This window comes from Odocoileus virginianus, unplaced genomic scaffold (assembly GCF_023699985.2).
Source record: "Odocoileus virginianus isolate 20LAN1187 ecotype Illinois unplaced genomic scaffold, Ovbor_1.2 Unplaced_Contig_1, whole genome shotgun sequence".
Lineage (NCBI taxonomy): Eukaryota > Metazoa > Chordata > Mammalia > Artiodactyla > Cervidae > Odocoileus > Odocoileus virginianus.
In genome coordinates, this window is record NW_027224318.1 from 5273983 (window position 1) to 5290762 (window position 16780).

The 16780-nt window shown below is 37.7% G+C and overlaps 1 protein-coding gene across 9 annotated transcripts in view; it reads right to left on the bottom strand.

Moving 5' to 3' along the window:
- The window catches only part of LOC110138001 (integrator complex subunit 6-like), a 56818-nt gene that overhangs the window by 11633 nt on the left and 28405 nt on the right, over positions 1-16780 (bottom strand). For 7 of the 9 annotated variants that reach the window (XM_070463268.1, XM_020894736.2, XM_020894737.2 and 4 more), the window contains 4 exons: positions 14631-14794; positions 11520-11672; positions 8026-8158; positions 576-670 (listed from right to left, as the gene is read on the bottom strand). In XM_070463268.1, the coding sequence (XP_070319369.1) occupies positions 576-670; positions 8026-8158; positions 11520-11672; positions 14631-14794 (545 nt within the window). The remainder of the gene's footprint in view (positions 1-575; positions 671-8025; positions 8159-11519; positions 11673-14630; positions 14795-16780) is intronic. The other 2 variants (XR_002314088.2, XR_002314087.2) reach the window with 1 other exon arrangement.

Genomic DNA, 16780 nt, shown 5'->3' on the forward strand with positions numbered 1-16780 from the left:
GATTTTGATAATCTTGATTTAGATTATATGACCAAAATAATTATGAATATTTTTCTCAAATTGTAAAAATCCAAATGACACCAAGTCATTTTTTACTTTTTTGGGATTCCCTTCAATCAGTGCCTCTATTTCATGCTGTGCTTAGGACACATTTACCAAGCAATAAGTAAATATAATGTCATCAGGTTTTGTGTTTTTTTTCCAGAGGAAAACCCCATACTTCGAATTTCTAGAGTTAAAAAGGGAGGTTGATATAATACATGAATCCAGTTATATTTTTCTTAAATTCCAAAATTATAATATCATAAGTTTATTTTTTATAAGAGAAATATAGATGTGTTTTATAATGATAACCATGGCAGTTAAAGGAAATAAAATAAGCAGTTCTCTTCTGTGCCGCCATGACATCTCCAAGCTCTTAGGCATAATTTGAAAAGACAATGGCGACTCAAATGTATAAATTAAAGAAAATCTTATTTCAGGGGTGAAGTTTTTGATTCATTGACATTTTTTGTGACAGGAATCATCATGGATAGAGTTAATACATATATATATATATGTACAGAAATACATACTAATAAGTAGTATGGAGGCAGAGTTTTTAAGTAGCTGTCAAAAGCCTGTCGCCACTTCAGATTTGGCTTAAGCTTGTGAACTTTAAACAAGTCATCTGCAAGAGAAAATCCAAGAAAATATTACATTATTCCAGTCCTAAATTCCAAGATCTAAATCAAGCAACACACATCTATTATACCGTTCCCTAGAAATTTCTAGTTTCAATTACATTAGATGAATATTTCATTCAAGTTTATTTGATTTGGGGGGGTACTGTGTACCAAAATTATATATAGTAGTTTTCTAGAAAATGGAATAAATTCTCAGGTTACATATTTATCTTTCATCTGTGAAGCCACATACATAATATTAAAACACTGACTCTGATCTATGTGAAATATTTCTCTGACCTCTTGTTGTTTAGTTGCTAAGTTGTGTCTGATTCTTTTGCAACCCCATGGACTGTAGCCCTCCAGGCTCCTCTGTTCATGGGGTTTCCCAGGCAAAAATACTGGAGTGGGTTGCCACGCCCTCCTCCAGGGGATCTTTCCAACCCAGGGATCGAACCTGCGTCTCCTGCACTGGCAGGTAAATTCTTTATCACTGAGCCACCAGGGAAGCCCTTCTGGCCTCTTATGTATTGGTAATTCTAGTGTAGTCATTTTCAGCTAACGATGAATCCATGGTCACTGGTTGATGGAATATTTATTTATTTTTTTAAAAAAGAGAATGCTAAAACAACAACAACAAAACAAACTCATAGACACAGAGAACAGATTGGTGGTTGCCTGAGGTGAGGGGTGGAGGGGTTGAAATGCTTGAAGGGGTTTAAATACAGACTTCCAGTTATAACAGAAATGTCATGGGGATGTAATGTACAGCATGATTATAGTTAACTAAACTATATTGCATATTTGAATGTTACTGAGAGAGTAAATCTTAATCTTTTCATCACAAGAAAAAAATTGGAACTAGGTACAGTGACAGATGTTAACTAGACTTATTGTGATGATCATTTTGCAATATATACAAATATCAAATCATTATGTTGCACATCTGAAGCTAATAGAATATGTCAATTATACCTCAATAAATATGGTTCTTGAATATCATGTGGATTATTAATACAACTAAAGATACTCTTTAAATAAGCAGATATTCCCTATACTTTCACACTCAGATTTAGTTATTTAAATAATTTAAATGCATTATGTACACTACATGAAGAATTTCCAAAATGTCTCATTATTTCCTTCCAAGGGTAAGAAAATTTTAATATAATAATTCAAAGTTGATATCCCCAGACATCAACAAACATGAATCTGCTACACTTATTATAAATAGCAAGGATATTATAAATTCATTCTCTATATTGTTTCTTCAGGTTTAATTGGCTTTTATCCAAAAAAACAAATGCTTTACTTCTAGGAACAAAACCATCTCTATGCTGTATGCATAATTTCTCTACAAGTAGGGCTATTCTTTGAAATTATGAATTACTCTGGTTAAGAAAGGCAACTACATATTTTCTTCCTTTTACTGCTACAATAAATTATTCACTCCTGCTGAAGCTAATTTAAATGAATTTACAAAGCCATAAAACGTAGGTCTTTTCTTCTTTTGGTACAGGGTAGAAAGAACAAAGGGAAAAAGATCTGAAGAGATTTCTGGCTCATTTCAGCATGCAGGTCCTTAAAGACCATTCACATCTTGACAGAAAGGATAGATAGACCGTGGAAATATCCTGTTATACTGTGTCTTTGTGTGAAGTCTGTGGGCAATTAGGCAGATTTTGGAAACTGACAAATTTAAATATCACCAGACTGAAGAGACATTTAGATATAAATAGATTAGATAATGAGAGTCAATAATAGTCTTAATATTTCTAACAATGCCAATTGCAATGATTCTACTCAGGAGCTAATTTAGTCTAGTTATTTCTTGTTGGATTTATTTTTTAATGGGGGTGAGACGAAGAAAATCTCTCACTGACTAGATTAAGGGTAGAGAGCAGTTAGGGTGACACTGCTTTTGTGACCCCATAGACTGTAGCCTACCAGGCTCCTCTGTCCATGGAATTTTCCAGGCAACAGTACTGGAGTGGGTTGCCATTTCCTTCTCCAAAGGATCTTCCCAACCCAGGGATCAAACCCGGGTCTCCCACATTGCAGGCAGACTCTTTACCATCTGAGCCACCAGGGAAGCTTACACTGCTTTAGTTACTATCTTTGTTGCTCAGAAAATGATTTCCATGGTATTAGATTTCCATTCACATGGAGTCTGCAGAGTGGTAAAGATACCATGAACAATGAGCTCATCCACATTTGAAAGATGAGGAGGTGAGAGTGTGGAATGAGAGTAAAACGACACTGTCAACACTTCAAAAACTACAGATATTTTCTCTTTCGGTTCCTTTCTCCCCATTCCCTGCTTCAAAAAGGTGGGGTTTGAGTCCAAGCTCAGACACATGCTATGTACTTAGCTCAGTGAGCTTCAGTAAATCACTTAACTGTTTTGTGCCTCCATTTCATCCATAAAATGAGTTTAATGACCATCGCCTTACCCCATAGGATTGTTCTGAGGAACTAGATTATGGATGTGAAAACAATATACAAAATTTATAAATAGCATAAACTGCAAAGCACTGGATATACAGTGATAAATAAATATCAAATTATCCTTTTTCAATTATTCTCTTTTCCCCTTCCTGATAATAACTGGTCTTAAGATGGAGATGAACTTTATTCTTTACACAAGTTCCCAGTTCTTAATTTTTTCAAAATAAGTGATTGAATGTGGCATATTTAAGAAGAGGAAAAAAAGACAAGTTGCTACAAATGCTTTAATTAATGACCCTCAATAGAAAAAAAAATTCCTAATTTCCCAGTTGAGAGAGATTCTTTCCATCTGTGATAATCTGGTTACCACCGTACTGACATGATTCTTATGGTAGCTCATTGATCCAATTAAACCTCACCCAGGTAAATTTTAGTGCTTAAATAAACTTTTCTTAACTACTTTTGATGAAAATCTTTAATTAATAAACAGGAAACAGGGGTCACTTTTATGGAAAGTTATTGTATTCTGCAGTACCATAAGGATGTTCCAGACATCAAAGTGTACATGACTTAAATTCACGACTTTTTACTGAACGCCCTGGTGATGGAATCCCAGCTGAGCTATTTCAAATCCTAAAAGAAAGTGCTGCACTCAATATGTCAGCAAATTTGGAAACTCAGCAGTGGCACAGGACTGGAAAAGGTCAGTTTTCATTCCAGTCCCAAAGAAAGGCAATCCCAAAGAATGCTCAAACTACTGCACAATTGCACTCATCTCACACGCTAGTAAAGTAATGCTCAAAATTCTCCAAGCCAGGCTTCAGCAATACGTGAACCGTGAACTTCCAGATGTTCAAGCTGGTTTTAGAAAAGGCAGAGGGAACCAGAGATCAAATTGCCAACATCCACTGGATCATCAAAAAAGCAAGAGTTCCAGAAAAACATCTATTTCTGCTTTATTGACTATGCCAAAGCCTTTGACTGTGTGGATCACAATAAACTGTGGAAAATTCTGAAAGAGATGGGAATACCAGACCATCTGACCTGTCTCTTGAGAAACCTGTATGCAGGTCAGGAAGCAACAGTTAGAACTGGACATGGAAAAACAGATTGGTTCCAAATAGGAAAAGGAGTACATCAAGGCTGTATATTGTCACCCTGCTTATTTAACTTATATGCAGAGTACATCATGAGAAATGCTGGGCTGGATGAAGCACAAGCTGGAATCAAGATTGCCAGGAGAAATATCAATAACCTCAGATATGCAGATGACACCACCCTTATGGCAGAAAGTGAAGAACTAAAGAGCCTCTTGATGAAAGTGAAAGAGGAGAGTGAAAAAGTTGGCTTAAAGCTCAACATTCAGAAAACTAAGATCATGTGGCATCTGTTCCCATCACTTCATGGCAAATAGATGGGGAAACAGTGGAAACAGTGGCTGACTTTATTTTGGGGGGCTCCAAAATCACTGCAGATGGTGACTGCAGCCATGAAATTAAAAGATGCTTACTCCTTGGAAGGAAAGTTATGACCAACCTAGACAACATATTAAAAAGCAGAGACATTACTTTGCCAACAAAGGTCCATCTAGTCAAGGCTATGGTTTTTCCAGTGGTCATGTATGGATGTGAAAGTTGGACTATAAAGAAAGCTGAGCACCAAAGAATTGATGCTTTTGAGCTGTGGTGTTGGAGAAGACTCTTGAGAGTCCCTTGGACTGCAAGGAGATCCAACCAGTCCATCTTAAAGGAGATCAGTCCTGGGTGTTCATTGGAAGGACTGATGTTGAAGCTGAAACTCCAATACTTTGGCCATCTGATGCAAAGAGCTGACTCATTGGAAAAGACCCTGATGCTAGGAAAGATTGAGGGCAGGAGGAGAAGGGGATGACAGAGGATGAGATGGTTGGATGGCATCACCGACTCGATGGACATGAGTTTGAGTAAACTCTGGGAGCTGGTGATGGACAGGGAGGCCTGGCATGCTGCAGTTCATGGGGTCGCAAAGAGTCAGACATGACTGAATGACTGAACTGAACTGCCTACTAAAACTACAAAACTGTCCCATATCTTTATATTATGTTATATATTTATATTATATCCTTATATATAATTAGAATATATAATTACATTATATGGAATATCAGGGCCTTCAAGAGATACTAAGATAACATAGATATTAATAATGACAACAGTATTATCAATCAGACAATAATGACTGATAACATTATTGAACACTTACTTTTTGCCAGGTGAGTTCAATGCAATTTAACTGTATTAAGGGCTTCCCTGGTGGCTCAGACAATAAAGAATATGCCTGCAATGTGGGACACACGAGTTTGATCCTTGGGTAAGGAAAGTCCCCTGCAGAAGGGAATGGCTACCCACTCCAGTATTCTTGCCTGGAGAATTCTATGGACAGAGGAGCCTGGCGGGCTGTAGTCCATGGGATTGCAGAGTCAGACATGACTGAGCGACTTAACACAATTCATTTAACCCCAATGAAATCCTTTTCAGGTTAGGTATTATTATCATCCCCACTTTACAGATGAAATAGTTGAGGCACAGAGAGATTAAGTATCTTATCCAGGGTCATGAAGCTAACAAACAGCAAGCCAAAATTCATTATCAGGGCAGCTATACCCTACAGTTCAGACTCCAAATCTCTATGGAAACCACAAAACCCAGAAAGTGAAGTAATGGCTGAAGTATGGGTGGAAACTATTGCAGAACCTCAATATGAAACCCAAGTTAGGGATTCAAGGGCACAAGGACCTCAGCCTCAAAGGGTGTAAAAAACCCTATGCTCCTTGGAAGACACAGGTTATAGAAAAGCCTAGAAATGGATATTTGAGGCCAAAGGGAAGAATACGAACTGAGTCAAGGATGAGGTGAACCTCAAACGGATGTGTGGGATCAGGGAAAGGGAAGAAATCAAAGATGCCTCTGGGGTTTCTGGTTTGGAATGTTTGCAAAGGGATAATGATGGTCTAGGCAGGGTTGGATAGAGCCCTCCCCCAAATGATCAGATAGACAATTTGCAATTTTTTTCCCATTTCATAGGTTTCCTTTTGCTCTCTACTGTATCCTTTGATCCACAAAAGTCTTTAAGTTTGATGTAGTCCCATGTATTTATTTTCGCTTCTGTTGTCTGCGCTTTTGGTGTTGTCTCTCTCTTTTTTTTTTTTTAATCATTTCTTACAATTGCATATGAATCCACAATTATCTCAAAATAAAAAGTGTACTTAAAAAACAGAAAAATAATACTCTTAACAGTTTAAGTGAAGATTAGCTAGTTTGATCCTTCATTTTATAGCTGTGAAAACCAGAGGTCATAAAGGTATATTTAATAAAACAGGGTAAATAAACCCACAAAATACTTTTTATTGGTAGTACTGTTAATCTCAAAGACATAATCTATATTTTATGTAAGTGACAATCATCTCTTAGAGGATATTTTTAGAGTAGACAAAGAAATAAAGTAAACAGGCTAGCCAAAACAATCATTTATGATGACCCAGTCTTAATTTTCTTCATTTGCAACATTTAAAAGAACTGCTTTATCAAGACATTTGATACATAGACTGTTTATAGCACTAAAAAATCTTACGCTTTTAATGACTATATTAAAACTTGGTAAAGGTTTGATTCTTTTTGCAAAAATTAAGAAACCTCAGCAATTAAAAATGTTCATAACTTTACGACGAGAAGGATACCATGCAGTACTATATTACTCTAAACAGACGTGGCTCCTTAAATGAGAAAAAAAAAATCCCCACACACATTCTCAGTGATGTCTGAGTAACAGCTTCTGGAGTTGTTCCTTTTAGAATTTTGCCATGGAAACCACAGCTTCTACAACTGCAGTTATTGCAGAAGTCACTCTTGTATCTATTTCCTTAACTTGCTACCTTGCTTAAAACAGATGCCTCAAGAGTATTTCATATTCTTTTGTAGAGGAACTAACTGCAATCCAGTAACGCCATGGAAGCCCTACTTTCTGAAAAGACCATCAGATTCTTGAAGTGTTTACCACAATTTTGGGGGTGCCCAAACTAGTTTACCAAAAGCCAAGTGCACTTAAAACCAGAGAGAAGTGGGAATTCCCTGGCTGTCCAGTGGTTAGGACTCTGTACTTCCAATGCAGGGGTCACAAGTTTGATCTTGCATGCCTTGTGGCATAGCCAAAAACACAATAAATGCAAATAAGTGAAACAATAAGAAAACAAGGAAGTGTGTACACACACATATTAAAAAAAAAAAAAGAAGAGGGGTGACAACATTGGAGCTTGCAAACCAAAGAGCAGCATAAGAATCATATCCCCACTCTCCGGAGAAGGGAATGGAAACCCACTCCAGTATTCTTGCCTGGAGAATCCCAGTGGACAGAAGAACCTGGCAGGCTACAGTCCACGGGGGTCACAAAGAGTCAGACAGGACTGAGTGACTAATACTTCCGCTTTCCCAGGTGAAGTGTCTCTTCTGTCTGATGCAAAAACAACAAAAGGAAAACGAACACAACAGAAAGCAGGATGCTAATTCTATCTTTCTGAATCAGTTTTTTGACTTTTATATATCCTGACACCCATTACTCTTTGGATACATTTAAAATGCTTAGTTCATCGTCATCTTTTCTTTTTTGCTGTATTTTAAAGATGACTAAGGGCTTCCCTGGTGGCTCAGCGGTAAAGAAACTGTCTGCAATGCAGGAGACCTGGGTTCAATCCCTGGGTTGGGAAGATCCCCTGGAGAAGGGAATGGCAACCCACTCCAGTATTCTTGCCTGGGAAATTCCCATGGACAGAGGAGCCTGGTGGGTTATAGTCCATAGGGTCACAAAGAGTCAGACCCAACTTAGCAACTAAACTACCACCACACTGAAAAAATGGCTGAATGGCACATACTTGACTTACCTAAAAGAGGGAGTAAAACTGGGTAGTTGTACGGCATCACAAAGAGGTTTACACAAGTTAAAGTCGTACTGGCTTTTAAATAACCAAATGGATATCCAAGTTCATTGTATTTTCCACTGCTAGTAACAAATACCTGAGAAGATCATGAAGTAATGTACAGTTATGGCAACAAGGATTTTATGTCAAATCAAACTCACAGCAATATGCTATACCAGCATCTCTGGCACAATTGTAATTTAAAAATGGGAATACTGCTTTCTCTATATTTATGTCAAAAAATACAATGTTCAGATTGCAATTCTTTTATAAATTGTGTTAGGAAATGAAATAACCATTCGGAGACCACAGGCGGCATCAACAATACCCAAATATTTACTTGATTAGCACAATGGAAAATTAGGCTGAAATACCACTAAGTGATACCAGCCATTAAAACAAATTGACTTCTCAAAAGAACAAGTAGTGACCAGAGTGGAGACTTAGGAAAATGGAACATGGCCCCATGCCTAAAGCATGCAATTACAAAAACAAAGCCCATTTAAAGGATTATGCTAACACTCCTTATGTGAACTACTATTAAGTCTTGCTCTACTTCCCTCTGATGCAACAACTTCCCTACCCATTTATTCATTTTTCATCTAATAAATATTTATTGAGGAGTCTATTACAAGCCAGGCACTGGTGCTAATTATTTTGAGACAATTATATTGAGCAAGGAGATGCTTTGGTTCAATCTGGAAGGCATTTTCTATCGTAAATAATCCTGGTGGAACAAACATTCAATAAAAATGAGAACATTAATCTTTATTCCATATGACTAGCATCTTATTCCTTATTCCTGATTTGACATATATGATATTGTCAGGTCCCATTCACCTGATATGCTATTCTGGAGTCCTCTAGCTATCATGATTTCTCTGTGTTCCACGTTCACTCTTTGGCCAAATCAGGACATTAGTATATAATTTTATGGACCTAGACCTTTACCTTTTCTAACATCCTTCATCAGGGTATTTAAGACAGAAGTCAAACCTTGATGGTGAACAGAACCCACTTACTTTGCTAATTCTTGTTCAACCAGCAACATCACCTACCAGTTCACTGAATTCTTTCTATACTTAGCTGTAGCTCAAAATAAATCTTTCCTATGTAATGGATGCCTCCACAAAACAATGGATTGTGTTAAAACATGACTCATCTACTAGATTTCATCTCTTAATTTGAACCTTAACAGAAACAGACAATTGTAATAAAACATGTTAGGCCCGGGCTTCCCTGGTAGCTCAGCTGGTACAGAATCTGCCTGCAATGCAGGAGACCTGGGTTCGATCCCTGGATTGGAAAGATCCCCTGGAGAAGGGAAAGGCTACCCACTCCAGTATTCTGGCCTGGAGAATTCCATGGACTATACAGTCCATGGGGTCACAAAGAGTCGGACACGACTGAGTGACTTTCACCACATGTTCGACTTCCTCCTATTTCCTAGGTGTGTATAATAGAAAGGGGGAAATCATCATAAAGGATAAAAAAGTTATAGCCAGCAAGGATCATACCTATAACTCCTCTGAAAGGAGAAGCACTGTTTTTTGTTCCTTGCTCACTCTCTTTGTCTTTATTTCCTCCCTTCCCATCCTCATACCTTCCTTCCTTCCCATAAGCCCTTTGAGTTTTCCCAAATTCTTTTATCACCTGCAGATTCACAGAATTTGGGGGTCCAAAGGGATCATTAGAGATCATCTAGTCTAGAGAAAGTGTCTGGTCCAAAAACCACATAGTTGGTGGGAAAGCTAGGGTTAGAATCCAGTTTCCATTATGACTTTCCAAAATTTCCTGGCTCCTGGTTCATCTTATTCTTTTTCATTCCCACTAATTCATCGCATTAAACTACTCTAAACCAAAGTAACATAAGATGCAAGAGAAAGACATATGGCATACTTAAGGGGTGCTGCAAGGATCAAGGACAGGATTTCTTAAGTTCCTTTGGAGAAGATTTACAAGGAAGATGCTATATAGAATAAAGGGCTTATTTGGGGGGAAAACTGTAATTTGTAATTTTATATGCTTTTATTACAAAATGTTTTTCAATTCATAAATTCGAGCTTTTGCCTTGATTTTAACTTAGCATGCTCTCATCCCTATCCCTACATTTCTAACACATTTTGGTGTATTTTATTGAAATATAAACATAATTCAAAAATGCATGAATTATAAGTATACAGTTCAATGAATATTTAAAAAATGAATGTATATGTGTCATCAGAACCCAGATCAAGAAATAGAACCTGACCAGAAAACCCTTCGTGTCTTTTTCTGGTCACCATTCTGTACCCCCAAGAGAAATCACTCTCCTGACTTTTAACAAAATAAAAGGCAATCTTACATCTTTTTGAACTATATAAAGTTGAATCATATGATATGTGATCTTTTATGTCTGGCTTCTTTTGCTCAGTATTATATTTATGAGATCACTCTGTTTCTTGCACTTTTACATCCTTGCTTTACACCTGTTCCTTTTTTTTCTACCAAGTTTTAGCAACTTTGTAGAATTCAAGTAGTTTAAAGACAACTAGTAGCAATGATTTCACATTTTAGGTTGAAACAGATGGTCTGAAAGTGTTCCTTGAGTAAGTAAAAGGTAACAATTACCGATTGCTGTAGTTTAGAAATAGAACAAACATTCTTACAGTGTAGGACTTCCTTATTATATTCAAATAAAATAGCTGTGATTACCACATATGGATTTTCACAAATTAAAATCCAAAGGTGAGTCTATTGACAAATAAGCAAGCCCTCCTGGCTGAACTATACCTCTTGGAAGAGTCAGTGTTGTACATCTGCCTATGCATCTCCTTCATCCAAGGAAAATCCATACCACACACACCAATGTGGTTTGTACTACAAGAAGAGCTTGATTACATAATACTAATACATAAAGTAATTTCAGGTTTATGTTTTTGTTTTGTTTTGTTTGTCAAAAATGTCTTACTGGGAATTCCCTGGCAGTCCAGTGGTTAGGGCTCTACGCTTTCACTGCAGAGGGCGTGGGTTTGATCCCTGGTTGGGGAACTAAGATCCTGCAAGTCATGTGGTTTGGCCAAAACAAAACAAAACAAAACCCTCTGTCCAATCTGTCAAGTTCACAATAAGGACTGAGAACATTGCTTCAGCTGCAGAAGCCATAGCTGAATAGAATTACATCCTTTAGGCTAGGAATTCTTAACCTGGGGTCCCTGGACAGGCTTCAGGGGAGTCCTCCAAATTCTCAAATATGTAGGTTTCATCAGGTTCCTTAAATGGCAATGTATGGTAGGCTAGTGATTCATATCAGCCTGAAGTTATTAGCTTAGCCATGTTGCTTACTTGATAGCATTTGTGAGAAACATTATTAATAGACTCAGCCCAACTATTCCCAGATTAACCTTTGAAAGTTCTTTCAACAATTCCCAGATCTCCGAGTGGTTCCAGACATTTGGCTAACAACAAAGGGGAAGTACCTGCCAGCAAGTATGGGGAGACTTTCGTTCAAGGATGTACTGAGTTAAGGGTGACGGTTCAAGTTCATATTTGTCAAAGGGAAGTTTGTCTATTACCATTGGCTCACAATCTATACAGGAGAACCTCACAACAGGATGAGATGTTCGTGGAGGCTAAAAAACAAGAGGGGAAAATACAATCTGTTATCAAGACAGTTGACATATCTGACAACTCTGAAACTCTTTTTTTTAAGTCCTTGTTGGTCATCCTTTTTTAAAAAAAAAATTAATTGAAGGATAATTGCTTTACAGAATTTTGTGGTTTTCTGTCATACATCAACAAGAATCAGCCATAGGTACATGCAACTCTTTTATGTTTTGTTAAACCATCGCTGAGATACAGATGGCTGCTTTGAGAAAGATGGCTCTTGAGCTCTAAGTGTCATCAATGGCAGAGGGGACTCAGATTCTTTCGCTCTACCATCTACTTGGCATTGGAAAGAAGAAAGGTAAATTTTAACACTCATAACTACAGTTTTAGGGAAGTAAAAAGTAAAACTGCCTTGAATATTAAGAACCCTGAAATTCAGATCCACTTTGTGACATTCAAGGACTATCTTCCCTTCACTACTTTGTATTGTAAGGTTTCAGATAGGTCAGAAACTGCTAGGGAAGAGGAAATCCATGAAGCTTTCTACTGAGGTAATGACAGAGCTGGAGCCACTAACAAGCAAGATGAACAATTATAAAGGAATGGAAAAGGCAAGATAGAGACTGAAAATGAGCCGGTCACAACTCCAGGGCCTGGCTGAAATTTTCTTTGCAGCTGAATTTTTATAGCATTTCTCACATCCAGACACTTTCTGAACAGCTAGAGATGGGGATGCTTTTGGCTGGGCTGAAAGGCCCGTGTACCTGGGGTACCAGAGCAGATTGATGGAGCAGTCATTTTATTAATGGGTTTAGCTTGTGGGGATGGAGAGCACCAGTGAGAGAAATGGTGGCAGCAAGGGCAAATGGAGAGAGAAAGAGATAGGACAAGTCACAGGGTCAAGAGTGAAACATGGCTCTGTGTATTCTTGCTGAGAGATCTGTAAGGCTGATGTGAATATGATAAAACATCTCCTTTTCTTTATAAAAGGGGAAAACATGCTAATTTGCCTTTATGATTTACAAACCTACAAGAGGTTTTGCAGACTGAGAAAAATAGCCTTCCAATGTGCTTTTAAAGCTGGAGGATGGGACTGCCCCTGGTGATCGAGTGGTTGGGTCTCTGCACTTCCAATGTGGAGGCCATGGGTTCAGTCCCTGGTTGGGGAATTAGGATCCCACATGCCCTGTCATGTAGCCAAAATTTTAAAAAAAGAAAGAAAAAAAAAACCTGGAGGAATGGTAACACGAGCTATGTGAGTTACCTGGAATTTCTTCAATTCTGTTTTTTCCCCCTGATTTTAATTTTAATCAAACTTGTGAAATATTTCTGATTTATGAGATTGAAATCTATAAAAGATATGAGTGAAACCCTGTCACCAGCAATAATGATGCAGATTTGTAACTAAAACATTCACTCTGGGGTTTGAAGGAGCTGACAGTAACTGGGCTCTGAGGTTTAACAAGCATGCCACTTCAGCGTCCTGAGGGACAGACAAGGAGATGGAGCCTCACCCACTGCAGGGACTGAAGATGGCTCTTTAGTCATATATTATGGCCTTCCATGGGCACCTCTGAAAAAAATTCAGAGGCCTCAAAATAGCAATCAGGATAAAAATGCAGTTCATGTCAGAAATGTCTAAAATTTATATAGACTATAGATTGGCTGAATCTGGAAGGTAGTGGAAAAGCAGTGACCTTTTTGTGCCTCTTTCCCCGCCCCACCCCTAGCAAGGATTGTTGTTGCCGTTTAGTCACTCAGTCATGTACAACTCTTTGTGACTCCATGGACTGTAGTCTGCCAGGCTTCCCTGTCCATGGGATTTTCCAGCAAGAATTCTGCAGTGGGTTGCCATTTCCTTCTCCAGGGGATCGACTGAACCCATGTTTCCTGCATTGGCAGGTGGATTCTTTGTCACTGAGACACCTGGATGCCCCAAGGATTGCTCTGGCCTTTTTATATTGGCTGGGAGGAGGGAGGAGGATGAAAGGGAGAATAGGTTTCATATGGAGCAACTACAGTATCCAATCCTGTTCCACCAAATATAGTGAACAAAAAGACAAATCTTTGCTTAGAGATCATTTTAAAAATATTGCTTAATTGCTCATCATTGAAAGACTCTTGAGAGTCCTTTGGACTGCAAAGAGATCCAACCAGTCCATCCTAAAGGAGATCAGTCCTGAATATTCATTGGAAGGACTGATGCTGAAGCTGAAACTCCAATACTTTGGCCACCTGATGCAAAGAACTGACTCATTGGAAAAGACCCTGATGCTGGGAAAGATTGAAGGTGGGAGGAGAAGGGGACAACAGAGGATGAGATGGTTGGATGGCATCACCGACTGTGATGGACATGAGTTTGAGTAAACTCTGGGAGTTGGTGATGGACAGGGAAGCCTGGCGTGCTGCAGTCCATGGGGTCGCAAAGAGTCGGACACGACTGAGCGACTGAAATGAACTGAACTGAACTGAAAAGTACACTGCCAAGGAGCTCAAGTCCACTGATTATAAAAATACTGAAAAGTAGGCCCACAAAGTCCCACTACATGTCCAATGGCTCCCTCAGATAATAAATGAATCTCTGCTTTGAAAACATTTCTAGAACCTATACACAGTGTAAACTAAGTTCTAATTTCCTGAGGATGTACATGAAAATCAATGCCTGCCCTTTTTATACATTGTTTTTACCATAGAAATCCAATCAGCAGCTCTGAAATAAAAACTTAGCCACAAATTGCAACAGCATCAAAAATAACGGTATTTTAAAATCTAAAGAGGGTAGATTAAGTGGTAAAGGCAACTGAAAGAAAGAATGCCCTAACAAAAAGGAAGTCCTCTCTTGCTTTTAGGTACAAGCTAGACTTTCCAGTAAGTGATAGAAGGCACAGTTTAAAAGTTTCCAAGCTATTTTAAACAGTTCTCTGTAATCAGCTAATTGAAAATCCAGAATGATGTTTACCTTTTTGTTTTATGACACTTACTAGTGAAGGTAAATTCTGATCTGGCCAAAAAGATTCTGGAATTGGCCAATGTCCAACAGGAACACCAGTCTTAGAGTTAGGCCGCACATAAATGAGCTTATGACAACTATGCCATGGCTGAGCAGCAAATGAATTGCTTGGCCTGGATGAATCCATAAGTCCATCTGAAAGTTAAACAAAAGACAGACTAAGGCATGAATTTCTTTGTATAGCCACTGATCTCCTTGTACAGATTTTTCAGTTAAAAGCAAAGTACAAAACAAGACCAAAACAGTGATTCATGAGAGATGGAAGAAAAAAAGTGACTCCACTAGACTTTCTAAATGTTCTCTCTAGCTACTCTTTTCTATTTTTGTTTTTTGTTTTTATTATTATTATTTTTATTGGAGTACAGTTGCTTTACAATTGCAACTCTTTTATCATCTAATCCAACCCCTCTAATCTGACATCCCATACCCTTCACCCTTAACTATAACCAAAATAGGTAGTTATATGGAAAACTGTCATAAAGTTAGTTTTAATTTTTCTGAGATTTGACACAGATTAAACACACTAAACTACAAGTTATTTTTTCAAATTAGGCATATGAAAATTGTTCATTCTCTGGTATAGTTTCACATTTTTGGAGTCTGACAAAATAAGTCATAAACTCCATTTAGATTTTTTTTTCAACTAGATTAAAAAAGTATTCTTTACTAAACAGTTAGACCCAATGACCACAAAGGCAAATTCACTAAAAGGTAGAAGGAATGATGACAATACAATCAATGTATGTATATAGTTGGGGAGGGAACACAAAGTGAATGCATCAAGTTTATATGGACTACTTCATTACAGTTTCCTTCTTCACCCATATTAAAATCCCATGGAAACTGGGCATCATATAATGCTGAATAATATACCATGAGTGTATTTTAATTATTTGAGCTAGTATATTTCATATACCCCCTGAAAACAGGGCAAGGCAGAGTTACATAACCTTTAATGTTATGATTCATTAGTCTAAATTATAATTGCAAAAAATATGTGATAATGATTCGAGTCTCATGTTTTTCTTAAATTACATATCATTTGATTTACTTATTTAAGCATTACTTTAAACAAGTAATTACTTTAGAGAAGGGGATTTACTGAGGTCCATGGAGCTATAAAGAATACATATAATGGCTTGAGGGAACCAAAAGAACCCCCTCTGAAGTTGAGTTAGTTCACAGTTCTGGGGATGTGGATTTTTCTGAGGAGAAAATTCTTAGCTTTCATCAGAATCTCAAAGGTTAAGAACTCTGGACAAAGGGGAAATGGAGCTAGAAAGAATGTTTGAGGTATTTATATGGCACGATCTAATTGGTTTTCAATAGGAAAGTTCCCAGTTCATGGGAAGGTAATGAACACAAAATCATGGACTTGAATGGTCTATCATTACCAATATAACATGTCCTTCCGTTACAATTAATTACTTTGAAATATGCTGTGAGGCCTCAGTCTTCTACAGCAGGTGTTTCTTAAGGTATTTAGCATTTATTATTTAATTTCTGAATGGACTTTAAAGTTATCTTTTGTGTTTCCCAAAAATCCTGTTAAAATTCTTTAGATCAAAGTACATGAAATATATATATGTATATTTATTTGAGAAGTGACACCTTCACACTATCCATTCTTCCCAGTCAAACACATGGTACACCTCCATTTAATATAGACTTTTTTGTTTCTCTTGGTAGAGTTCTATAAATTTATTCATAGAAGTCCTCGGCCATCTCTACATATGTTTTTTTAAAACTTATATTTTAATTGAAGGATAATTGCTTTACAATGTTGTGTTAGTTTCTGCTGTACAACAACATGAATCAGCTATAAGTATACATATATTCCCTCCCTCTTGAACCTCCTCCCACCCCCCCACCCCATCCCACCCCTCTAGATCATCACAGAGCACTGGGCTGAGCTCCCTGTGCTATACAGCAGCTTCCCCTAGCTATCTATTTTACACATGGTAGTGTGTATATGTCAATGCTACTCTCTCACTTCCTCCCACCCTCCCCTTCCCACCCTGTGTCCACAAGTCCATTATCTATGTCTATAGTAGGTGTTTTTTAATTGGAGTCCAAGAACCCCTGAAATGAAATACAAAACTATGTGTGCATGTGTTGTCC